The sequence below is a fragment of the Lagenorhynchus albirostris genome, chromosome 12 (genome assembly GCF_949774975.1).
Source record: "Lagenorhynchus albirostris chromosome 12, mLagAlb1.1, whole genome shotgun sequence".
Taxonomy (NCBI): domain Eukaryota; kingdom Metazoa; phylum Chordata; class Mammalia; order Artiodactyla; family Delphinidae; genus Lagenorhynchus; species Lagenorhynchus albirostris.
Window position 1 is genome coordinate 46,768,061 of NC_083106.1, and position 26,747 is coordinate 46,794,807.

General features: G+C 42.2%; 1 protein-coding gene across 3 annotated transcripts in view; it reads left to right on the forward strand.

The window, feature by feature from the left end:
• Nucleotides 1-26,747, forward strand: part of LAMA4 (laminin subunit alpha 4) — a 151,366-nt gene that overhangs the window by 45,812 nt on the left and 78,807 nt on the right. The window contains exons 4-8 of one of the 3 annotated variants that reach the window (XM_060167319.1): nt 5,163-5,287; nt 11,857-11,937; nt 20,956-21,170; nt 23,373-23,468; nt 25,335-25,486. In XM_060167319.1, coding sequence (XP_060023302.1) covers nt 5,163-5,287; nt 11,857-11,937; nt 20,956-21,170; nt 23,373-23,468; nt 25,335-25,486 — 669 coding nt within the window. The remainder of the gene's footprint in view (nt 1-5,162; nt 5,288-11,856; nt 11,938-20,955; nt 21,171-23,372; nt 23,469-25,334; nt 25,487-26,747) is intronic. The other 2 variants (XM_060167320.1, XM_060167321.1) reach the window with 2 other exon arrangements.

A 26,747-nucleotide genomic window follows, 5' to 3' on the forward strand; every position in this document is an offset into this window, starting at 1 on the left:
TCTTCCCACGTTAGGCTGGTGCTGTGGCCCAGTCATCAAGAGACTGCATTTTTCACATGAAGGAGACACAGCTGGTTCCCAAATGTCATTCCTGACACTTAACGTGCAATTGATTATCTAGATGTAGCTTTCTTAACCACGGGCCAAAACTTCAGAATGCTTTTTTCATTTTTAAGTGGGGTCAGTTTCATTGAAAAATAAATTTGTACCTCACTCCAACAACAGCGTACTATTTATTGTCATTTTTCCGTTTCGTTTGGCAGAGCAATGAAGGTAAAGGATGTTTGCAATCTCAGAGTAAAAGATTTTCAGAGCTAGAAGAAAGCTTATAGACCGTCTCAGCTAGATCCTCGTTTTACAGACAGAGAGACCCAGAAAAGTCGAGTGACTTGCTCCAGGTCAACCAGCTAGAAAAAGGAGGAGCTAGGGAACTCTGTCCCTGCTGCCAGCACTATCCCTGCTGATCTCCCAGAATGTGCATCAGTTGCCTTTTAGGGCATTTCATAACTAAGTCTTTAAAAGAAGGCAGATGACAAGAGTCAGTGTTTGCACTCTGAGCATTTAGAGGTCATAGTGATTTGGAGGCTTTTTGCCCTTGAGGGTAATTGCTCCCTGTGGCTGCCATGGAAGAATTAGTGCCCTGACAAGGAATCCAAAGCATCCATTGAGTCGTAAGGTGACAGAATTGAGAATTGGCTCATTTTTGCAGCTAAATAGGCGCTTCAGGCATGAAGAGTGGTCTAACATCTTACAACAGGCTTGTTTTCTTCTGCACAGATAGGCTTCATCTGTCCAACAAGGACTCGGACAAGTTTGACCCCAGTCTACAGCTGCCCTGACAGATTGCTTATGGCTTAGATTCCTGGTAGTTGGATAAGGCTCGTTGGTTTTCCCTGGGATGAGAGATTGCCACCAATTTTGAGCTGGCTTTGGGTGCATGTTAATTTCCTTTACTTGCTCCAGATGCTAATTCACCCTTTCCCACTTTTTCCTTCATTTATCTTTCCAACAAACATTTACTGAAGGTTGACTTAGCACTTGATACAGCATTAAGAACAGTGAGGGAAATATGTTAACATCCTGTTGTCTGCACATCATACTTTATTTTCAGTTTCTCTTCTGTCAGGTGGTCTGAACTAACCTCTTATCAATAATTCTATTCTGTTAACGTAATTCTAATCAGGACGCAAAGACTGTCCACATCTAATGGCATATCAAATGCCCAAAGAGCATTCAACCATGATAGCTGTGGCCCATATCAGGATTCCTCCCTTTTGTCTAGTGTGTTGTTCTTGATATGAAGCTCAAACTGTTAGTAAAACAGTCTGACACTTTCTAATGCAGTCATTTTATGACTCTTTTGGGAAAGAAGCCTTTTCTCTAACACATTGGAGAAGCAGTATAATATGGGAGTTTCCAGCCTAACCTCTGGAGCCAGATTGCCTGAGTTCAGATCTCACTTTTGAGACACACCTACCTCTGTGTGACACTGGGCAATTTACTTAACCTCCCTGTGTCTCTATTCATTTGTAAAATGGGGAAAAAATAGTAACTTACCTTAGAATTATTGTGAGAATTAAATTAGTTAATCCAGATAAAATGTTTTGAGCAGGACCTCACTATTATTTTGAACCTCAACATAGAACATAGAGACAAAATAACAAACTCAGAGTTAAGTTTCCAGTCACTCCGTCTTGCCTTCCCCAAGATTCCTCCACAGATCCCAGTTTTTAAAAAGTTATCTGTTGGCGGTGGGGGCTCGGGCCGCGGCGACCAGGCCTGCGGAGGCGCCAAGCCCCCAGAGCCTCAGTCCCCGCAGAAGCTGCATGCCCATGCCGGGAGCCCGGAACGAGCGGAAGGGGCCGACCCGCTGCGGCTGCGGTACGGGATTCCGGCGAGCGACGCGGTCCCGGCGCGGGGAGGGCCGGGGGCTCCTCTCTGCGCTGCTACGCTCCGCCCCCGCTCCCGGCCGGGGGCCCCCTGCAGCCTTTGGCGGCGCTCAGCAGTCTCCAGTGGCGCGGCCTTTACCATCCACCAAGGTTGGAGGGATGACAGTGTACACTGCCAACTGGATTAGAAGGGTTCCAGTTCAAGCTACCACCCTTTTCCTATTCCTCCACCCACCTCTGACCTCCGACCTCCAGGGCCTGCTGCTGAATTGGCGTATTTGTTCTGCCAGGCTCCTTCTGTGTGGACCACTCAGCAAGGTATATTCCTAGTACCAATGGTGTGCTGGAGCTGACTCATACCAAATTACAATTGCAATAGCCAATTGTTGAAATTCAGGAATTTTGAAAGCTGGTGATTAAGCCCAGCTACTATTAAAAATTAAATTCTATCTTTGACATAAATCACAGCAAGATTCTTTTTGACCCACCTCCTAGAGAAATGAAAATAAAAACAAAAATAAACAAATGGGACCTAATGAAACTTAAAAGCTTTTGCACAGCAAATGAAACCATAAACAAGACGAAAAGACAACCCTCAGAATGGGAGAAAATATTTGCAAATGAAGCAATTGACAAAGGATTAATCTCCAAAATTTATAAGCAGCTCATGCAGCTCAATATCAAAAAAACAAACAACCCAATCCAAAAATGGGCAGAAGACCTAAATAGACATTTCTCCAAAGCGGATATACAGATTGCCAACAAACACATGAAAGAATGCTCAACATCATTAATCATTAGAGAAATGCAAATCAAAACTACAATGAGATATCATCTCACACCAGTCAAAATGGCCGTCATCAAAAAATCTAGAAACAATATATGCTGGAGAGGGTGTGGAGAAAAGGGAACCCTCTTGCACTGTTGGTGGGAATGTAAATTGATACAGCCACTATGGAGAACAGTATGGATGTTCCTTAAAAAACTAAAAGTAGAACTACCATATGACCCAGCAATCCCACTACTGGGCACATACCCTGAGAAAACCATAATTCAAAAAGAGTCATGTACCAAAATGTTCATAGCAGGGCTTCCCTGGTGGCGCAGTGGTTGAGAGTCCACCTGCCAATGCAGGAGACATGGGTTCGTGCCCTGGTCCGGGAGGATCCCACATGCCGTGGAGCAGCTGGGCCCGTGAACCATGGCCGCTGAGCCTGCGCGTCCGGAGCCTGTGCTCCGCAACGGGAGAGACCACAACAGTGAGGGGCCTGCGTACCGCAAAAAAAAAAAAGAAAAGAAAAAGAAAAAAAATGTTAATTGCAGCTCTATTTACAATAGCCAGGACATGGAAGCAACCTAAGTGTCCATCAACAGATGAATGGATAAAGAAGATGTGGCACATATATGCAATGGAATATTACTCAGCCATGAAAAGGAACGAAACTGAGTTATTTGTAGTGAGGTGGATTGTCCTAGAGACTGTCATTCAGAGTAAAGTCAGAAAGAGAAGAACAAATACCGTATGCTAACACATATATATGGAATCTAAAAAAAAAAGAAAGTGGTCATGAAGAACCTAGGGGCAAGACGGGAATAAAGATGCAGACCTACTAGAGAATGGACTTGAGGATATGGGGAGGGGGAAGGGTAAGCTGGGACAAAGTGAGAGAGTGTAATGGACACATATACACTACCAAACGTAAAATAGATAGCTAGTGGGAAGCAGCCACATAGCACAGGGAGATCAGCTCAGTGCTTTGTGACAACATAGAGGGGTGGGATAGGGAGGGAGGTGCAAGAAGGAAGACATATGGGGACATAGGTATATGTATAACTGATTCACTTTGTTATAAAGCAGAAACTAACAAAAAAAAAGTTATCTGTTGAAGTTCTCATGCATAGATGTTACTAAGGGAATTGCTCAAACAGGAGGGTGCCTCTTCAATGGCGTTCTAATTCTAACAGTACAATTTTTCACTGAAAAGCCTATTCAAACTTTATACACTCTGGTGAATGTAGATGTCTTCTTTTCATCTTTGAAAGTATCGTAGTGCTACTGGCATTGCCTTGTGCAATCCAGTCATGTCCAGTTGGAGAAAATATCAGTAGACTAGCATCACTGACTCTTCCAGAGGACTAATGAGAAATTAATCCATCAGCTCAACAAACAGCTGCTGAGTACAGACTCCATTCAAGTTGATGGCAGTATAATGCTGAGAGACGCAGTGTGGAGGGAAGCGCTGCTGAAGCTCGGAGCTGATGATAACAGTACAATGAGGGCAATGGAAGGAGAGAAGGATCGGGGAGGGGAGCATCAGGAAGGAATCCTGAAGCTCTCAAGGCCTGGTGCAGATCTTGAATGATAAACAGACATTCTAGGCAGAAGAATCAACTGTTTTGTGCTTTTTATCCAATTATCCCCACCACAAATGGAAAAATCACACAATAAACCTGCTTACTATTTTTTGTATATCATTATCCAAGATATCAGCCCATTAGCAGAAATCTACCTTCTACTCCATTTATGCTTTATTTGGACACATTTTGTTCTTCCAAGCCCATAAATTTTTTTTTAATATTTATTTATTTTATTTTTGGCTTGTTGGGTCTTCGTTGCTGTACGCGGGCTTTCTCTAGTTGCGGCGAGTGGGGGCTACTCTTCATTGCAGTGCGTGGGCTTCTCATTGCAGTGGCTTCTCTTGTTGTGGAGCACGGGCTCTAAGCACACGGGTTCAGTAGTTGCAGCATATGGGCTCAGTAGTTGTGGCGCACGGGCTTAGCTGCTCCGCGGCATGTGGGATCTTCCCCAACCAGGGAACGAACCTGTGTCCCCTGCATTGGCAGACGGATTCTTAACCACTGGGCCACCAGGGAAGTCCCAAGCCCATAAATTCTTAAAGTGTTCCCCCTGATGGCTTACCCAGGCGGATTTGTTTTTTCATTTCATATTTATTCCAAGTCAGTAAACTGATGCTTCTAGGATATCCAGAGTTTGATCATTCTGATTATCATTCTGAATTGAAACGAGTAACTGACGAATAATCCCCTTTTCACACAAACTCTGAAGAGTCCCCAGGCTGCTAGTGCACACGCAGAGGTCATCCCCATTGTCTGCACTTTGTAGCACTGACTGGGGCCAGCGTGGCTTCTTTGTGCTGACCAGGACCGTCGCACACCATCTGTTTTGCTTGAACTACTGCTTGATTGCCAGATTTGCTGTGTATAAAGTTTCTTACTGTGTCCTTGTCAGTTTTCTTATCTTTTGTCTTACAGCACTGCCAACGGAACACAACAGGCGAGCACTGTGAGAAATGTCTAGATGGTTATATCGGAGATGCCATCAGGGGAGCACCCCGCGTCTGCCAGCCGTGCGCCTGCCCCCTGCCTCATGTTGCCAAGTAAGTCTTAAAGAAAGATGGTCTCTTCTACCACTTATCTGCTTCATTTTTCTTTCTTTTTTTTCTCCCTATACAGAGTTCTAAGGTTTTTCCACAGTCAAAATTGAGTATCTCATGTTGCAATGAGACTGGAGAGATACAGGAAAGTTTTCTAGCCTAAATCCACTTTCAGGAAAGCTTAAGCACTGCAGCATAGGTGATGACTGTGTTCCCTAAATATTGGGGGTGGGGTACGGGGCACATCACAAAAGTCAATGAAGCTTCCCAAGTTTTATAATCAAGGCTAGTCTCATCTTTTCTTGGCCATCCCTTGACCTAGAGAGATCACAACTGGTGATGCCAACAGACATTATAATTCGTCATTTTCAGTGGTAGTGTTTCTCCTGGTCCCATAGAGCAGACATTTTCTACATGTGGCGGCTAAGTAGGCTTTCAATCAGAAATAGAGCACAGATAAACAGATGTGCTTTAGACCAGTCAGCTCGTAGAAGATATCTGAGAAAATGAATTTTCACTTCTGGCTATGTTTCCTGAGTGAGAAGTTAAAGACAATACACGTGCATCTTAAGGGAAATAATAGGATTCTTTTCAGGCACATATATGTATAAATCCAGTAGTTAGGTCATGACTAGCCATTTTATTGGCTTAAAAATGTAGAATGTAGAATTAAAATGATGTAGTGGTGTTTGGTTTTACAAGTATTCAACCAGTTCTCCAATTCTCTGACACCAGCTGGTGTCCTACAATCTAATCAAATCTGACACTAACCACTAGAGTTAGTGCAGACCCCATTGGTTAAGGGCTCAGTCCCACTTTGAAAGCCAGCCACAAGTTGGGGTCCCAGGCTACTCACTTTTCTGCCCAGCTAAGTACAAATTCAGGGGTCCCTTCAATGCCTCTCCAAGTTTGATAATTCTCTACAATGACTCACAGAACTCAGGAAAGCACTGTACTTACAAATACAGTTTTATTACAAAGGATACAACTCAGGACCAGCCAAATGTAAGAGACGCAGGGACATGGTATGGACAGGGAGATGGGAGGGAGCAGAGCCTCTGTGCACTTGCTCACCAGGCGCACCACCCCTCAGCAAATCTGTGTGTTCACCAACCCAGAAGCTCCCCAAACCTTGTTGTTCCGAGCTTTATCAAAGTTTCATTATAGTCATGATTGAATTATTGGTGATTGAACTCAATCTTTAGCCCCTCTCCCCTTCCCTGAGGTGGAGGAAGGGATGGGGTTGAAAATTCCAACGCTACTACAGGAACCCTACTACAGGAACCCTACTACAGTAGTAGGTTCCTCCCGCAGACCAGCCCACGTCCTGAAGCTACTGAGGGACCCATCGAGTCACCTCATTAACATAAACTCAAAGACCGTTGGGACTTCCCTGGTGGTCCAGTGGTTAAGAATCCTCGCTTCCACTGCAGGGGGCATGGTTCGATCACTGGTGAAAAAAAAGCCTTAAAAAAAAAAAGATACAATTGAAAAATTGAAAGGGACTCATTATGAATAACAAAAGACAGTCATGTCACTAAGAAATTCCATGGATTTTAGGAGTTCTGTACCAGGAACCAAGACAAAAATCAAATATATATTTTTTATTATCCCACAAGTGGAAAAAGTAAAAAACTACGTTCATATCTCTGCGTTGGCACATTATAGCTGTGTTATTTTAGACAAAGTCCCTTCTCTCTATGTCTCACTTTCCATGAGATTTCAGGTCAGGGAAACTAGATTCAGATGTTAGCTTCATTTGTTGATTTGTTTAACCTGCTCTGGATCTCAGTTTTTCCCTTAGTAAATAAAAGTTTGTGTAAGGATCTGCCTCACAAAGTTGGATTAGGATAGCACGTGTGGAGCACTTGGGTTGGTGCCTCACACATAGAAAGGTGTATGTAGATGTTGGCTTTACTGAACACATACTTTATATTTTTTCTAACACATTTTGCATACTCTATGTCAGGCACTCTTCTAAGTGTTTGGATGTAATATTTGCTTGATAGTTGTAGTAAAAATTAAATAATGCATATAAAATAATTTTTAAAAGGCCTGAATGCCACACACACACACACACACACACACACACACTTTTTTTTTCTTTTCTATTATGGTTTAATACAGGATATTGAATACAGTTCCCTGTGCTATACAATAGGAACTGTTTATCCATTCTATATATAACAGTTTGTATCTGCTAATCCCAAACTCCCAATCCATCCCTCCCTCCCCCTTTGGCAGCCACAAGTCTGTTCTCTATGTCTATGAGTCTGTTTCTGTTTCATAGATAAGTTCATTTGTGTCGTATTTTAGATTCCACATATAAGTGATATCATCACACATACTTTCTTATAAAGAGAAAAAAGATGACAACCAAATTTCCCCCTAATGTTTTTTCCCTCTATTGAACACCAGTACCACCTAACATTTCACCTAATAGCTTGTGATTTGTTCAAATCCTCTGATGAGTCTGACAGTCTGTGAAGAAGTCAAATGTTTTACAGCCCCATCTTTCGTTAGAAACCATTAAACTGTCTCAGCCTTTGCTTTGTGATTTTTCATGTCCAATGGTATTAATAATGTGTGCAGAATGGATGGTACTGAAAGTGAGAGTAGAAAAAAACATTGTGTTCTATTATTTTCATTCAAGTGTGTCCTGATTTATGAGCTCCCTTTGCCTCATCTAGGTATATTCTTTAATTGTTCATTAATATTCTGCTCTAACATAGAGAATGGACTTGAGGACATGGGGAGGGGGGAAGGGTAAGCTGGAATGAAGTGAGAGAGTAGCATTTATATATATACACTACCAAACGTAAAATGGGAAGCAGCTGCATAGCACAGGGAGATCAGCTCCGTGCTTTGTGACCACCTAGAGGGGTGGGATAGGGAGGGTGGGAGGGAGATGCAAGAGGGAAGAGATATGGGGATATATGTATATGTATAGCTGATTCACTTTGTTATAAAGCAGAAACTAACACACCATTGTAAAGCAATTATACTCCAATAAAGATGTTAAAAAATATATATATTCTGCTCTAAAATGTGAGTCTTAACCATATGTGATGAGGTGTTTAGCATGCTGCTCCCTTACCGTGGTATAGTTATTTTGTTAAATATATTAACCTCCAACTTTCTAATAACAGGTTTCACTCATTCTCCCATATAAACAAAGATGTTATATAGCACCATCTGCTCAAAGCAGCTTTATAAGCTTAGAGCTGCAGTTTCTTTAGAAACTACCAGATGAATTAGAAAGGTAATCCCAAATTCTTCATTGTATTGTCCGACTTTTGTACTTTTTGCACCATTCATATGACAAGACTTCCTTATCTAAATTATAGGACATTAATGTCTTGAGATATAAGTCTCTGGAGCCTCATTCCTATGGGCTGAGAAGTCTTGTCTACATAAAATCAACAAATATTAATCAAGCACTTACTATGTGCCAATCATGTACTGGTTGTTGGTCACAGTTGTGAATAAAACAGTTAAAAACTCCTGCCTTCATTAAAATGGATGAAATTACAGAAATATTTTGAAGCTTCTAAAGCAAATGACCTTTTTACCTTTGAGCCAGATTATCCAGTATCTTAGTTCATCAAGAAGCTCTTCTGAAGACTCTTAACTCTTTCAGATAAAAGAAGCAGAAACTTGCCAATCAGGTAATGAGCTTCTTGTCTGGAAAGAGGAAACACAGGTAGTTTCCATAGGCAACAAGAATCACCATTTCCACCCATGTTCTTTCTCTGCTTGTGTGAGTGGATCCAGGTTCAAAAGAGCAATTGAGGGACTTAGGGAACAGGCTGTGCAGTTAAGTACATATTCACAGATGTAAAAGCTGAAGTCTCTAGAGCAGTGGTCCCCAAACTTTTTGGCACCAGGGACTGCTTTCATGGAGGACAATTCTTCCATGGAAGGGGCGGGGGGGGGGATGGTTCAGGCGGTAACACCAGCGATGGGGGAGCAGCAGATGAAGCTCTGCTTGCTTGCCCCCTGCTCACCTCCTGCTGTGCGGTCCAGTTCCTAACAGGCCTCGCCCGGTACCGGTCCTTGGCCTGGGGGTTGGGGACTCCTGCTCTAGAGGACAGATTTGAGGTGGAAAAACCTGCTGAAGATTAACACAAAAGCAAAAATATATGACCTATAAGTAAAGAACATTAAGTGGGAGTGTGGAGGAATTGGGAAGGGTGGAAGAGACCTGCTTTCTCTGTAGTGGCAATAGTTCTACTTCCTGAAATCCCTTGGGGGAGAGAACTGGATACAGAAAGCGGGGGTGGGGTGGGGTGGGGTGGGGGGATAGTGTGTGATCATAGAACAGGACAGATTTGCCTGGATCCTATAAAGTGCTAGTCTTTGATCTGGCCTTATTATTGACTGAGTTAACTAATCTCAAATACTAATCAAATATCATAAAAAATCAGACTCCCCACTGCCTCTTTCAGCTTTTCTTAAAATTCATATTTCTACTTTCTATAAAAAATCAAAGTGCCAGGACTTTTATTTGAGATTTCAGAAAGGCACCAAGCGTGGAATCTGAATTACACTTTGAAAGATATGCAAGTTGAGCCTACAGACCCAGGATTTGGATCTCCAGATATTACAATAGCCACATCAGAAGGCAAGGAAGTGATGCTTGAGGGAGTTTTGCAAACAAAGAGTGCTGAGTCTATTTTCCTTTAAGTTCCCTGAGGGTTTTCCAAGAACAAAAGACTCCCTTCCACTTGGAGAGAGCACCATGGTTATTAGTGTGGGCTGAGAAAGGTGCAGTGTTTTCATTTCCCTAGCCCAAAACAGACTTTAACCTAAGCAAAATATAAACAATTAATGCTGATGGAAAACGGAAAAGGAACCCTCAGTGGCTCTACTACCTCTGAGTCTCCCTCCACCAAGACCAGTAGTCACACAGCTATTCCCAGGGACCATTTGCACAGAGCTCATTTATTTATTTTAGGGTTGGCCAGACATCCTCCATGTCTACTAATAATTGCTCCAAACAAGGAAAACGTCATCTGTTTGAAACTGTAGGACATGAGCTCAAAGCAGACAACTCCAGGCAGATATTTCATTCCTTCAAGCCATGGGTGGGCTGCTGGGTGGAACATCTTCAAAGAAACATGCATGTGGGTTTGTTCATGTTCTGGACACTTAACTGATACTGTTTCTTTAAGTAGGCTGAGGAATAAGAACAAGCAAAATAAAGGGTAAATGCCAAAGAAATGTAATTCATTGGAATGTTTTTAACCAGTCTATTAGAGAAAATAAATTGTATGTACTGCCTTTCACTGAGAAGCACATTTGTTTTCTGACTGGCTTTATAAATATTTTCACACAAAGCAAGCACATCCATTTGCTTTCCTCCAAAGGTGGTTAGGTCTTTGCTGATACATGCAGGAACGTGAGAACAGCAGGCCACACTCCGTGGATTGTACAGTACCTAAGCCAAAACTACTTTAAAAGTCTTAAAACTTTTGTACACCCCCCTCATGGGGATGGATTCATGTGTCAGTGTAGGTAGAATTTTCAAAACATATGGAGAACAATATTCCATTTCCCTTGCCTTCATAATTGAGATAGTTATTTATTCTGCTGGAACAATTTATTTATTTGTTTTCTGTCCTGTGTCCTAATTTTTATTATCAAAAAAAAAGAAGAATCACGAGAGTGGGTTTCATGAACCAGAATCCTTTTACTATGGGCCCTATTTCTTGCTTGAGTACTTGCTTTATGACTTTGATCAGCTGAGCCAGTCCCTGCACCCTTTATTCCCAATCTTTAAGGTACACATGAAAGAAATTAAGGTTTTGTGGAGATTATAAAGCATAGTTTAGAATTGGTTCATGACCTTGAAGAGTGAAAGAGAGCTAGTGCAGGAAAAAAGGGGTAAACTTTCAAGTGAATACACAGAAAGTGGTAGGAATAAGAGAAAATTCTCATAGAAATCTAAAATCACAGGTAAAATTTACTTATTTTACTCTAGCTTTAGGATATGTGTTTTACATTTGCATTAAAAAATATATACATATATATTTATACACACACACATACACATATACCTGATGTTCTGGAAATTCCCACTGTTTCAAGTAAAAATAATAAAATGCCTCTATGGAAAAATAAATGAGGTAGACATGGGAAATGGTGTCACCAGTGGTGTGTCACTTTCTGTCTGAGCCTGATAGTCTGAGCTCTCCTGAAAGGAGGAAGATTTAATTTAACTGAAACAAATGATTGCACCCATTTGAACTTGAGGGGACCAAGGTAGAGACGATCTAATCAAAATCAAAAGTTAAGGGCTTCCCTGGTGGTGCAGTGGTTGAGAGTCTGCCTGCCGATGCAGGGAACACGGGTTCGTGCCCCAATCCGGGAGGATCCCACATGCTGCGAAGCGGCTGGGACCGTGAGCCATGGCCTCTGAGCCTGCGCGTCCGGAGCCTGTGCTCCGCAAGGGTAGAGGCCACAACAGTGAGAGGCCCGCGTACCGCAAAAAAAAAAAAAAAAAAAAAATGTTAAGACAGTCTCTTCAGTGATGTATGGAATTGACTTCTAATATTCTTTTTCAATTCCAGTTTTGCAGAATCCTGCTATAGGAAAAATGGAGCTGTTCGGTGTATTTGTAAAGAAAACTATGCTGGACCTAACTGTGAAAGGTAGGCTACTGAAAGTCACCATGTGCTATGGGGGTCAAAGGAAACTTCCTGTTTCTTACACTCATCAGCTCTGCCATGCTCTCGTTCAGTAGGTCTTAAGAAGAGGGAGTGGGAGATAGCATTTCAGAACCCCTTTGGGGAGCGTTCCCAAATCCCATGCCTCATATACAGCTATGAGAATGCTCCCTAGGCGTCCAGGGCTACATCTCAGGATAAATGGGTAAGGAAAGAGGAAAAATGAGTATGCGTATTTTGAAGAGATTCTCTAGATGGTTTTGGTAACAGTCCTCTCCTCTCTCTCTCTCTCTCTCTCTCTCTCTCTCTCTCTCTCTCTCTCTCTCACTGAGAACCAGTAGTACAATTAATGTCCAAAAGAGAGAGAGAAAGAGAGAAAGTCTTCTTCAGTGATTCCTTTTTTATCAACTGGTCAGTTATTAGAGTGATACATTGAAGAAAAGCACAAACCTATTATTTAACCTATTCTTTATACCATCTCCTCTCCTGAAAAGTAAACTAATTCCATGAGTTTGGATTTTCTGAATCCCTTTTTGGTATTTACACCTAACACTCTTTTTTAAGTTGCTTTGGGCTTTGCTCAAACAAGAATGGCCTTGGCAAGCAAGGGTGCAAGACTCCCACTGAATGATTCCTGGCAAGACGTTTCCCATCCTCCCTCAGCTGCTCACAGCTTTCTAAGATAAAAGTGCTTTCACTGTAAGAGTCTCACAGAGAGGCCTTCTTATTTTTAACATAAATGCCATTAATATCCTCCCCACTGTGTTTAGGCAGTGAAATGATGTGTGGTGTCCTCAAGACAGGGAGGGAAGGGGCAGAAGGGACCGGTCAGACATACAGTCCCACATCCCCACATCTGCAGCGCGCTCACTTCACCACAGCATGCTGCTTACTGCCCTGGGTGGAGCTCACAGATTCAGCCTGGGGCTCAAAAGGTAAACCTTAAATACCATCTCATTTCCGAGGAAAACACCCTCCATCTCTAAAAGTGTAGCTCTGGAACTCTTTTTAAAAAGCCACAGTGTCTATGGTACATAGAAAAATCTCTGTATTTTGAGGGCATTGTTATTGTGATTATTAAATTTGCAAAATGTGGATAATTCTTTTGCTAAAGAGCTGTGGGATTTTCCTCCTTTTACTGTAAGAGAAGAGGGAAGTGAAAGGTGAGGGACCATATGAATGTCATCCTTTCAGAGGGACTTCTAGAGATGGTCAGATGACCCTTGGCTGATTAATGTTGGTGACATGTTTTTCCTGTATTTCCTTATTTGGGGACCCAGGAACATGAGCCACCTGATTTACTCATTATCTGGCTCAGTGGGGGTGAGAGGATTGTTCATCAGCCAGGGATGGAGATTTTTCTCCTCAGTGTCTGAGGTTTAAGTCAGTTTAGTCAGATAAGGATTGAGCAATATTACCAGCTAATGGGTGTTGTATGGCTCCTGAAGGGGGAATTAATGGCCTTAAATAGAGTCCTGCTGACCCAATGCAAGTTCCTCCAGAAGTGAGTAATCTCAGCCCTAAGGGCTCAGTCCTACAAAATCACACAGGGGTGCGGATTAGGGTTCTGTCAGTGACAGTGGGGGGCCTGGCACAGGACATCATGCCCACCTCACATGTGGCATTGTAGATGATAAATCCCCTGGCCCACGTCAGAGGTTCCTGGAACCTGCCATTAATCAGCAAGGCTCAGTCAAATCTGCTGCTTAGCCTGGACCTGGATTGATAGGATGGAGGAGAGAGCACTAGTTTGGGAAGTGGAAGTACCGTGTTGAGATGTAGCATCAGCCTGGGTGGCTGTCTCTCAGCTGTAGCCCTTTATGATCTCCTGGGCAAGTTATTTGATCTCTCAGTGGCTATTTCCACATCTCCAGAAAGGAAAAAATGAAAATACCCACCTCATAGGACTGTTGTGAGTAATACTGTGAAGTTTTTAGTATGGCACCTGGCACTTAATAAATGCTCAATAAAAATTAACTGGTGGGCTTCCCTGGTGGCGCAGAGGTTGAGAGTCCGCCTGCCGATGCAGGGGATGCGGGTTCGTGCCCCGGTCCGGGAAGACCCCACATGACGCGGAGTGGCTGGGCCCGTGAGCCATGGCCGCTGAGCTTGCACGTCCGGAGCCTGTGCTCCGCAGCGGGAGAGGCCGCAATGGTGAGAGGCCCGCGTACTGCAAAAAAAAAAAAAAAAAAAAAAATTAACTGGTAACAGTATGAGTCATTGTACCTATTGTCCTGTTGCCACTGCTGGCATAATGTGTGCTTGGGACAAGCTGGCTCATTTCCCTGAATCTCAGTTTCCTTAGCTAGAAATAGTGCCCTTTATTGATTGTTTCCTGTGTCCTCTCTCAGCCTCATAACTACCCTGAGAGGAGGTCGTATTTTGCATATGAGGAAACTGTGACTTATCTAAAGTCATATCACTGCTAAGTGGGGGAACCAGGACTTGGAAAGTTTGGCTTAAAAATCTGGATTCTTCTCCCATTCTGCTTTTCCCGAATGTCTTCTAAGAGTCTCCTATTTTAAACATTGACAATTAATGAATTAGATGAACTTCTGATATAGAGGAGAAAAATGGTTAGTCTGTTAAGTAGATTCCCTTTGACAGGAGGCTGCATTTACAAAGGTGCTGGAAATAAGCATCCCTTCTAAGGCCTTTCATCTGCATTGGGGGAGGATCACTTTGAGCAACTTTCATTTCTCCTTCTCTTTCCCATCCACCCTTCCTCTCACCCTGTTCTTTTAAAAAGAATCCACTGAGGTCTTTTACATCAAAAATTGACCTGACAATCCAGGTAACTCTTTTTCAAAATAGAAATGACCACACAAACAGATCGGTGGGAAGAGTTAGGGATGCAATACATCTAAGACATGTTCTCTTGTCCTCAATGAAGTCAAGGCTAGGGGAGGAGACAAACCTGAAAACCATTCATTGCAAGACAGAAAAAATGAAAAGCTAAAGAGAGGGCAAGCAGAGGCTCTTCAAAAGCGTAGTGAAAGGAGTAGTTTCCTTCCCACAGGGGGGCTGGATCATCCCACAGGAGGTGGCCTTAACTACTTTTGATTTGTTTGACTCTGGGACTGAGAGGGGGTTCTGTTTTGAGTTTACTCATCAAGTTGTTAAATTGTCCCAATTAAACTTCATCTAATATGTTTTCAATAAATTTGTAAACTCAGATCTCTCCACAAGATCTTTCCAAAATATGCAGCTGATTTGCATGGATATCTATCTCATTAGTTCAAACAAGAACACTCTGGGTGTTTCTGTACCTAAAGATCATTTAATCGGGGTGATTTTCAAGTCTGACTGTGTGTAAGTATCTCCTGGAAACCTTTGGATTCCCTAGCCCTCCCTCACCCGCTCCGTGCCCCACTGAAAAGAGACCTCTCAGGTGAGGCCTGGGGACCCATATTTTGATTCCCCGTTGGGTTCTCACACCAGTCCTCTCACTGACTTGTGAACTACTGCTCTATTTCAACTTTTAATACCACACCCGCAAAATACAAAACAGTGATTCTCAAACTGGGGCTCAAGAGCCACTGACTGGTGTCCTTGGAAATATTCGTGGAGGTTCATGGGTTCTCAGTGACACAAAAGTGTTTCATTTCAGTGATAATCTTGAGAAAAAAGTTCATTGAAACATGTTCTGGACTTTCTGAAGTACCATTTTATAATAAAGAGGGATCTATCTGCCTCAGAGCTGAGGAGAAAATAATGGCTGATGGTGTGTCAGTGAGACATTACAGACAACTGGAGGCCGAATGACATGACAGTGAGGCACACAGAGTCATGACATAGCACAGGGCAGGTCATGCATGCTGAACTCAAACAATCCTCTACCACATCACATTACAAGTAACCATTCAGTTGCAACGACATCATCCGTTGCCCTGAATTAATAGTGTTCATTTGAATTCGATCCATTTTATAGTTTTGTTTTATTCGGAAAATTTATCTTGGTTTTTCAAGATGTATACAAGTCATAGACATAAGGAGTTACTACTTAGTTTTATGTTTGAAATATTTAAAGGTAATTTAAATGAACACTGGAAGAGATATTCTGTATGAATGTTTTTCTTTTCACAAGGATCCATACTATATACAATTTTGAGCAACACTGGTCTAAACATAAGACACGAGCCTCTTCTAGTACTGTGCAGAGCAGCTCAAAGCACGCTTGTCTTCCCAGTAAGGTCCATGTTACTTAGCCTGCTCTGGGCCCTGCCTGTCTCTTCCCAAAGTCCTTTCTCACCTCACAATTTAAACTCCCCATGCTGGACCTGCTGCTCTTAAAGTCCACCAGGTCAACTGTAGAGCTTACCACATTTTATTACATTTAGATGATGATCATGATGATGATGATAAAAATAATAACTAACATTTATTGAGTGCTTACTCTATGCCAGGCACTGTTGTAAGCAGTTCACTTGCAATGATACATTTAAACTTCAAAATAAAATCCTATGAGATACCATTTTCATCCTTATTTACAGAGAAAGAAAGTGAGACAGAGAGGTTAAGCCACTTGTTCAAAATCAAACAATTTTTTAAAATCTCATTGAAATATGAGCTTCTCAGCAGAAGTAGCATCTTATTTATTTCTCTATCCATTCTTCCTCCATTGCAGTGTCTAAAACATTGTAGGCACTGAGTTATATTTGCTTCTATAATACTTTTTTAAAACTTTTTTTTACTAAAAAAACCCCAGAATTTTTAATGTTCCTTTAAGAAGGCACGATGTAGTGACAAGAGTCAGTCATTTCTTGCCCCATTTGATCCCCCACTTCCCACCCCATGCCTGGAAAATCAAAGACCCAGAATTGAATAGAGGTTGCAAATGAAAGTCATCTTCTGATGCAAATAATTATAAAATGCACAACCGAATGGACAGGCGTTTTGAATTCTCATTCTCATTCCAGAATGACCTACCCTCTGCTCCTAAGTAGTACATTTTAAAGATGACGGACCTGAGACTAAGAGCTATGAAGAGACTTAATCTAAGGTCACACAATTGACCCTCAATGTTCAACACAAAGTTTTCAGTTAATAAACATATATGATATCAATGCCTTAGTATTCCACATTGTCTCTTGTGGCAGCTTTAACAGTGTACCTTTATCCATTCAATTCTGCAGGGGATTGAGAGACATGCTAAAACCGTATGAGGTTTTATCATGTGGATCTTATTGCTTAAGGATCAGGAAAGAAGAATGGGGCAAATTAAAGCAAATTCAGGGAGACCTGAAAATCCTAACAGGAAAGGCCGAACATAGTATCATCAGGGACGATGATGACAGTGATAATGATTTTGATGATGACCTTGATGTTAGAAAACAATAATAAAGAGGAGGAAGAAGAAGAAGAAGCTAACATTTATTGAGGCTTATATTATGATTCAGGGCTTTAGCCTGATTCTTTCTGCAGGCGTCAAGTTTTTCAAACTTAAGGTATCAGCCCTGTTATCTGTATAGAATTCTTATTACTCCCTACTCTCTGCCCTGCCCCATTTCTGGATTCTGGCTCTGTGACCTGGAATGGGTTACTTATATTTTCCTAGTCTTAGCTCCCAGTCATTCGTAGAGAAGTAGAGAGCATTTATATGGCATCTACTATGTAATAGGTGCTTTTTTCTCCTTCATTTAATTTAACCCAGATGACAGCTACAGAGTGACATCCCCCGCCAGAAAAGCTTCTATGTCACCTGGGCTGGGAATTTTGGCACCTTTGATAAAGGCATTCAGTAAGAGGTATATGGCCTTGGGAAGAGAAGAAAAGGAGAAGGAGCAGAGGAGAGGGAAAGCACTACAAAAATTCCCAAAATTATAGTTTTCGGTCAAAAGCATTTTTTTCCAAAAAACGTATCTTTTTGTTTTCCATTTTTCCCAAATGATATGATCACTGACTGAAATGACAAAGTTTGTGTGTCACAGTTCTTTTGTTTACACTGTAATTTTATCAGCTCTATTTTCTCCAAGTGAATCAAGTCATTAATAAAGCTAGAAACAAGATTATGGAAGAAAATAAAAGTGCACCAGTACTGGGTACCTGGGCTCCAATGCTGACTCTAAATCTGACTCCTTGTCCTTTTGTATCCTTTGTATCCTTTGTAATTTGCTCTTTGAGGACAGGAATTAGGTGTATTAATAGATAGCATTTAATTACTCAACTGTTAGATCATTAATGGACTTATTAGTTAACTCATTAACGCCAGATTTGTGGAGTGGAAAGAGCATAAGCTTGGAGTCCCATACGATGCTTGAGCCCTGAAGCAGTGAACCAGTTGTCCAGCTTCTCCATGCTGTAGTTTCCTCATCTATAAAGTCAGGGTTAGAGGGTGCCATGAGTACAAAACCTTCGTGTGCTCATTCTATAAAATCTGTAGGGTTGAAGTTGGGACTGTGACTTCAGAATTGCCTCTGAGCCTACCACCAAAAGATATTCTTGAAATTCAAAGTAACTCAAAGTAGGTTTCCACTGTGGTTGAGATTCTGACTAGTAGAAGACCAGGGGACCACCTATGGAGATCAAATACAGTGGAATTAAACAGAGAAAAGGAAGCAACTGGCATCTGGCTTCTGTGAGCTTGGACAAGTCCATTCACTCCCAGACTTCAGGCTTCGCAGCTGCACACTGAAGTGGCAGATCTGAGTCCCATTTTAGTGAGCCTAAGTATCTAATATTCTGTTTGGTGAACTGCAGCACAGGATAGAAATTCAATCCAGCCATGTGTTCCATAGAGGAATGATTTATGCTGACTTGGGGACAAGAGGGCCTGTGAACCAAAGGTACAAAGACATGAGTATGAATAATAAAATTTATCAAACATTTCCTCAGGGGCATGTCTCTTTGTGGGTTGTGTGGCACTTACATTCATTCTTATCTTTTTCATAGTCCTCGACTTCTAGAATTTGTGTAATTATGCCTAATTCTTTTCCTGTTCTTTCAGTGCATAGGCTATGTGTTTCTCCTCTTCCTGTCTCTTTGTGCCTTACACAAAATAGACATGAATTGTCCTTCTGTTGGATGAATTCACTCATTCATTTATAGCAGCAGCAGTGTGGTCCAGGGCAGAGCAAAGGAAAGAGCATCAGGGTCAGAAGGTCTGGGTCTTACGCTGTCACTTCCTAGCATGTGAGCCTGAAAAACCAAAGTAGCCTCTCAGCCTCGGAATGCCAAGCCTGTGTGCCCTACCTCCCAGGTGTCTGTGGTAACTAAATGAATTTACCTGGGTGAAGTCATGAGATACGTTGCAAGTGACTGAACATACACCATCATGACAACTACATCAAAAAACTGAGACATAGGAATAAAACCTGGAAAAACATATGCAAAATGTTGAACAGTGATTGTTAAGGTCTTGGGATTACAGATGTGATTTTTTTTTCATTTCTCTATTTTTCAAATCTTCTGAATCATGATTCTTTTACTTTAAATGGAAGCATTTAAAAAGGTGGTGTCCTATTATTGCTGGCTGGGTCTTATTGGTGTCCTTGGAAAGTCTTCTCTTCCTTTCCACTCCCAAGGCATAGGTCCCACCCCAGGCCCTCCCCACCCAACCCTGGTCTCCCATTCCAGCCCCGAGTCCATCCTGAACTCTGATGCCAACACCAGCTTCATTCACCGTCACTTTTATCACTCAGAAACCTTCACTGGCTCTCTTCTTTTTCTTTCTCATCAAAACTAACTCCTGTGCCTGACCTTCAGCCCCATGACGGTGTGACTGCACATTCCTTCCAGCCACTCCCAAAGCATCTTCAGCCCACCTTAGCCAGTCTTCAACACTGATTTAGGTCCATAGCAGAGAGGGGGCCACAGCCAGCCAAAAAGTGTGTAGTTTGCCTCAAAAAGTATTCTTACAAAGTTTGAGCCAACCTTTAAAAACTGAGATTTCACATAAAAATCCGAATTTCAACTTTTTCCTTTAAAAATAAGATCTGACAACATAGATCCTTCATTCCCTCAAGGCTACAGTATAGAAACAGTTGATAGGAGCTGAGAAGCAGCTACCCCCTTAGGTGGGGCCTGTGGGCCCATCACTCAGAGCAGGGCCTCTGCTGGCCGACAGGTTACCTTTTGGAAAAAGTAGAGAAAGGGTCTTTTCCTCTGGTCAGAGGCAGCCCCCCCCCAGAGTGCATAGCTTGGCAAGGCCAGCAAAGGCTGGAAGTAGTTCACCCTCTGCTCTCCACCGGGGCTGGAGTCTCTCATTAAGGCAAGCTGGCATGACTGTAGGCCTCAGCTCTGCCTCCACAGCAAATACAGTTAGGCACCTGGCCTCTGTAGGCTCATATATCTGAAACATACAGAATAATGGCCATCTGGCCCCAGCTCTGTTTATCTGTGGTACTCCCAGCTCTGCCCTCTGCTTTGTCTCTGCACTGTCTTCCTTCAGTCACAAGATGGCTGCAAGAGCTAAGCGTGCTGCCTGCCTCTTCATTCACCTGCAGAGGGAGAGAAGACCTTCACACAAGCCTCAAACAAGAGCCCTGAGTCCACTCCAGCTGAATCACTCCTGAGCCAAACCATTTCGGCCAGGACAATGCCAGGCACTGGTTGGCTCAGGTTTAGGTTATCAGAACAATTCACTATGGCAAGGTAGAATACATACCAGTGTTTCTCAGTAAAGGTATTACTAACATTTTGTCCAGGACAATTCTTAGCTATGCCCTAGTGGCATATCTCACGGCCAAATGTAGCATATCTAGTACCACCATCGTATGCCAGCTGTGCACCCCAGTCATTGGAGTGACCAGAAATGCCCCCACCCTGGTCATATCCAGACACTCCTGCACCTGAAGGTCTCGCCGAACTGAATGGGCTGCAACACAATGGGGAGGGGTAGTTCCTTAAAAACAAAGTCTGGTCCTATTAGGAAGATGGGAGAGTGGGAATTAATTCTGGGAGAGCAATACACAAATATCCATTACACTTTCTTCTAGGTAGGAAAGAAGCTAAAAAGGAAGAAAACTATGGATGCTAAATTTTTAACATGTGATTCCCCTTCAGATGTGCTCCTGGTTACTATGGAAACCCCTTGCTGATTGGAAGCACCTGTAAGAAATGTGACTGCAGTGGAAATTCAGATCCTAACCTGATCTTTGAAGACTGTGATGAGGTCACTGGCCAGTGTAGGAATTGCTTACGCAACACCACCGGATTCAAGTGTGAACACTGCGCACCTGGCTACTATGGGGATGCCAGGAGAGCCAAGAACTGTGCAGGTATGGTTCTGTGCATGCTGCAGCAGCTACCCAGCCAGCACATGTGTGATAGGAGCAGGGTCTCTGTCAGTGCTGGATTTAGATGAATTTATCTTGGGGAAATATTGCAATTACCCCCTTGACACTTTTCCAGGGCAATATAGGAATGTGCATCCCATACTTCTAGGGGTAGGTATTTTTATCAAGACTAATGTAGCTTAGCTCATGGGTAGAATGAACCATGAGACACTAACACTAGTGAACTTTTGTCTTATCATCTTTATGTCCTTTCAATTTTGATCAAATAAGTAAATCAGACTTCCATAGATTACCTGTCATTGACCAGAGGACTGAATGAAAGTTTGCATGTTTGACATCAATTTTCTTACTCTGCAAGCTATGTGTCTCTTTTTAGTTACGTTTGGTAAAATCAACATTTCAGTGAAATAGATTAGCAAGCCATGGGTAGTTTAATCATCCCCCTATTTCCTCAAATTATCAGAGTAAATATTTCAGGGATAATATATCTTCCTGGTCAGACTTCAGTTAGACTGAAAGGTACAAATTTTATTCAGGATTTCTCCAATCCATTTGCCTCAGAGAGTGAAGCTCTTCAGAAGAAAAGTTAAATTGCCTTCCTCTAGGACTAAAGGGAGGCTGAGACTGAATATTCCTTCTCTTATGTGACTTTGAGGGGAAGAAGAGTGAGGGAGAGTTATTGTGCTCTTGTGGCATGCTTCAATTGGAGATTCTCTCACTGAAACAGATTTCCACTTGAAGAGATTTTTAAGAAGTGAAGAGTTTGAAACTGAGAAGAAAACAAATATGATCTGCAGAAGCAATACAAGTAAACATGTTTCCAGGAAAGCTATGTGCACAGAAGCATAACCCCGAGAATAACAGAGTGGAGAGAGGAGCTCTGTGCCCAGTCAGACTAAAGAGAGAGAAAGTGGGCATCAGAAAGAGTGTTGGCAGAATCAAAGACTTAAACATTGACATCCTGATTCTCAAAACATTGACTCATATCAATATGTCAACTCATGTTTAAGTTACAGAGATGCAGATCAGTCTTAGAAAAGAAGCTGATGCTAGAAGCAATAAAGCATGATCTTGCTGAATTGTTTAATAAATCTACATTTTGTGGAACATTAAACAGCCAAAATGTAATAAATGTATGTTACCCTTGAAGCTAATTTTTTATGATTATTCTGTTAAGACAGTTAAGAGGTGGGAGGAAATTCACAATTCCAGCTTATTGCTAGCCTAGATAGCTTAAGAAATCCTTTGTAAATATTAAAAATTAATCTCCACTCCAGAAGCAGCCACATAGCACAGGGAGATCAGCTCAGTGCTTTGTGACCACCTAGAAGGGTGGAATAGGGAGGGTGGGAGGGAGATGCAAGAGGGAGGAGATATGGGGATATATGTATATGTATAGCTGATTCACTTTGTTATACAGCAGAAACTAACACACCACTGTAAAGCAATTATACTTCGATGAAGATGTTAAAAAAAATTAATCTCCACTCCAAAACTCAGTGGAAAATGAACAGTCTAGTGAGACTGGGGTTTTGTTTTTGGTTTTTTCCAAAAGGCATTCTTGAAAATTATCAGTAGATTAATAATAGGCGCCCAGATCTTCTAAATTTATGTAAATATGGTCCTAATTCTTTCCACGACATTGTTGCTAGCTATCCCACTGATAGCTGTCATTTGGAGGTTTGGAGTCAGTCTTGCCGAGAGTCAAGCACTGTGGGACCCAAGAATCGCTCTTGGGTCTCCTCACTCACACCTGGCAGTAATCAAACCTGGAGCTGGATTAACTGGAGAATTTGACTGTGATGAAAGGATGGCTTTCAGATTCCAGCTGAATGATGGACTCTGTGATCATTTTGTACCTTATGAAACTGACCAGGAGCTCTTTGGACTGAAGCAGTTGCAGAGTCATGTCAGAATCTCAAATAGTTGGGAAAGGAATCCTAGAACATTTAGATTTACTTTTGCCCCAGAGTCACCTTTGAAAATCTCCCTGAGCTGGGGCTTAATTGGGTGAGAGGAATAATCACTAAATCATGTATTCCACACGATCTTAAGAAAGAATATAATTAATCCCCATTGAAGAATTATATACCAATAGCCAGTATTTCTACAAACCACAAAAACATTGCCATACTTTAGGCATTAAGAAATGAATCCCTAATCTCTTGTTTTTGTTTCCCACAGTGTGCAGTTGTGGGGGAGGCCCATGTGACAGCGTAACCGGAGAATGCTTGGAAGAAGGTTCTGAACCCCCTACAGGCATGGACTGCCCAACCATAAGTAAAAATAACAGTACATGATTGACTAACCCCACTTTCTCTAATGTGCTGCAGGTGTAGGATTAAGAAAAGCTATGCAATACTCTCTCTAGAAACTGCCTGAGTCCAACCCTTGGCTTTAACCCTGTCTGTGCCTCAACCAAATGGACCCTAAACAAAAGACATTCAGTCCACTTGATTCCAATGGGCAGATAGGTGATTTACATTTAAACAGCTCTATTTTAGAAAATTTATTTTATCAAGTCTTTAAGTTCGGCATCTTACTTAGTAGGTAAAGGCTAAGTTGGAAATACAGTTCCCAGTGACTGAGTTCATTTTAGCTCCTTTTTCTATATTATCTCTTCAGGTCCTCAGATAAAGTAATCCACAGACTACGCTTTACAACATTGGGGAAACTGAGATGCCAAGAGATTTAAGTGGCTTTTCTCAAATCACTCTAAATCTGAAGTGGCACAGAAATATAATATTCAGGCCTTATGAAATGGAGCTGCCTTTTCTTTCCTGCCCCTCTGGTTATTCAAATCATGAGTATTCCTAATGGTGCAAGAACCTGCTGAAACATTTCAAAACAAATGCCCAGACCCGGTCTCAATGACTTCTCAAGCATCCTTCAAGCGCTTAGCCTAGAGAAGTCCATGATTGATTTTTTAGAAGGATTTAAGGAAAGCTTTGCCTTAGAAAACCTTCTATCAAGAAAGTAATATTTGGCTTTAGGTAGAGTGGTTTAAAGACTGCTTTAATATTAGATATCCCTTCCCCCAAACAAAAGTATCTTGGCCGCTCAGTCCCTCTAGGCACAAGAGATTAATATTACTGAAGGTGACATAGGATGGGAGGCACAAGCAGGACAGAGTTTATACACTGACAGCATAGGTGACCCCCTAAGCAAGGTCACTTTAAAGACATCAATGTGCCTGCTTGGCCCTACGCATCTTTTCCACCAGCCTGATGTACTGGCTGGGGAGCCATTCCTTTGAGAGAGCATATGAGGAAGTCTGCGTTGAACTTCAAATAACAAATTAACATATTAACAACCATTAACACTTTAGTCTCCATTTATCAGTTCTCTAGAAGAGAGTGCAGTCTGGGGGAAAGAGATTGGGAACAGAAAAGTTTCAAAGGGTGTCCTTTGTGTGTGTGTCACAGGAGGGCGCTGGGTCCTGGGGGTGATGACAGTGGTCAGAGGAACTCAAACGTGAAATGCAGGAAGCAGCGAGAAACTGCCACCTACCTAACCATGTGTGCAGGTTCGTCAGCTATCAGGGAGTGATATTCGCAAACAGTGATGTCCTGCAGACCTGCTTCTGCTGAACCATTCATCCCGACAGGAGGTCGGGCCATGGGGAGGCGCTGAGACATCCCTGGGGTGAGGTGAAGGCATTAGAGCCTGAATAGGCAGTAAGAAAAGCTGCTAGGAGAGGGGGAATACCTGGCACGTTCCATCTTCACTAGCCGGCACCAAGCAGAAGCCCAAAGCCTGACATGGAGAGAGTCATCCCAGATAGCTTTCCTACCACCAAAGAAGAGTGGAGAGAGGGTTCTCCTTTGCCACCCATCTCTCAGATGCCTTGCCCTTTGTGCTTCCTTTCTTTCTCAGCTCAGCCTTTAGTGTTCATGTTAACCTAATTTTCACTTGCATGTGTTTGTTTTTTTGTTACGTTTTAAGTGCTCGATTAACACTTTAGCTCATCTTAGGCCCTACTCTGTTTTGAGTGTAAGGACTAGTTCCTGGCCCAGAACAACTCCTCAGGAAACAAAATTACAAGTAGTATTAACCAAGAAAGTGCATATAATAATCGACTTAAAGCAGCATGCTTCCCAGCTGACCTTTGATTTTGAAGAAATGACATACCCACTTTACCCCCAGGCTGTGATAAGTGCATCTGGGATCTGACTGATGACCTTCGGTTAGCAGCGCTCTCTATTGAAGAAAGCAAATCTGGTCTGTTGAGTGTGTCATCTGGTGCCGCTGCTCATAGGCATGTGAATGAAATCAACTCCACCATCTACCTCCTCAAAGTATGCAGGAATGGTATACCTTCTGTGTATTTTCATTCTGGTTTCATAGGGTCACTCCTGGTAATTCCTGTCCATTTTGGTATGAGTCCAGTGGTTATATTACAGATTGTTAGACCTAGGAAATTATGAAAAGTTGATTACAGTCATGAACTCCAGCCTAAACCAAGAGCTGTCATCTATTAAAAAGGTTAATATGGAAAATGAAATGACTAAAAAACTAGTATCTATGTACAAAGCTATTGATGGAGGAGAAACACTCTTATTTCAGTGGAGCTGTACATTGGTTATTCAGATCAACACTGCAGACATACCATTACCTTAGCTTCAGTTTGCTGTGTTTTCAGGAGTTTCTCTAAAAACTAACACACACACTCTCATTCTCTCTTTCCTCCTTCTTCCCTCCCTCTCTCTCCTGCCCTTACCTTTCCTTCTCACTGACACACATTCTTTCTCATCTCACACACACACTCAAATACACAGGCACACTCACATGCTCTGTTTCTCTGCTTAGATCTAGTGGTTAACATCTAATAAGCAAGTGAAAGGCAGGCAATAGTCAAAAACCATAACAGTGCTTGTATATCTAAGCTTTAAGAGGTGTTTTTTCCCCCTTTAAATCATGGGCTTCAGGGCTTCCCTGGTGGCACAGTGGTTGAGAGTCCGCCTGCCGATGCAGGGGACACGGGTTCGTGCCCTGGTCTGGGAAGATCCCACGTGCCGCAGAGCGGCTGGGCCTGTGAGCCATGACCACTGAGCCTGCGCGTCCGGAGCCTGTGCTCCGCAACAGGAGAGGCCACAACAGCGAGTGGCCCGCAAATCATGGGCTTCAATCACAACCAACGGATATTTTTTGAAACAATAATGATTTGCTGAAAGGATAATAGAATTAATACCAGCATACTTTTTTACTTTGTTAGCCAGTTTAGCATAATGGTTTAAGAGCAGAAACTTTGACACCAGAATGCTTGGATTCAAATCCCAGCTCTGACATTTAGTAGCTATGTGACCTTGGGTAACTTATTTAACCTCTTTATTTTTCAGTTACCTCATCTGGAATTGAGGATAATCATTACACCCACCTCATGGGTTGTTGAGGGAATTCAGTGAGTTGTTATATGCAGAGCAGTTAGAACAGTACCTAACATAGAGAGTGCTCATTACTCTGCTTTTTGGAGGTGCAAATGATATCCACAGCAATTGCCCAAATGTGCAAAGTGTAAAACAAAACAAAAATCACAAAATTGTAAACCTGGATGGTCTG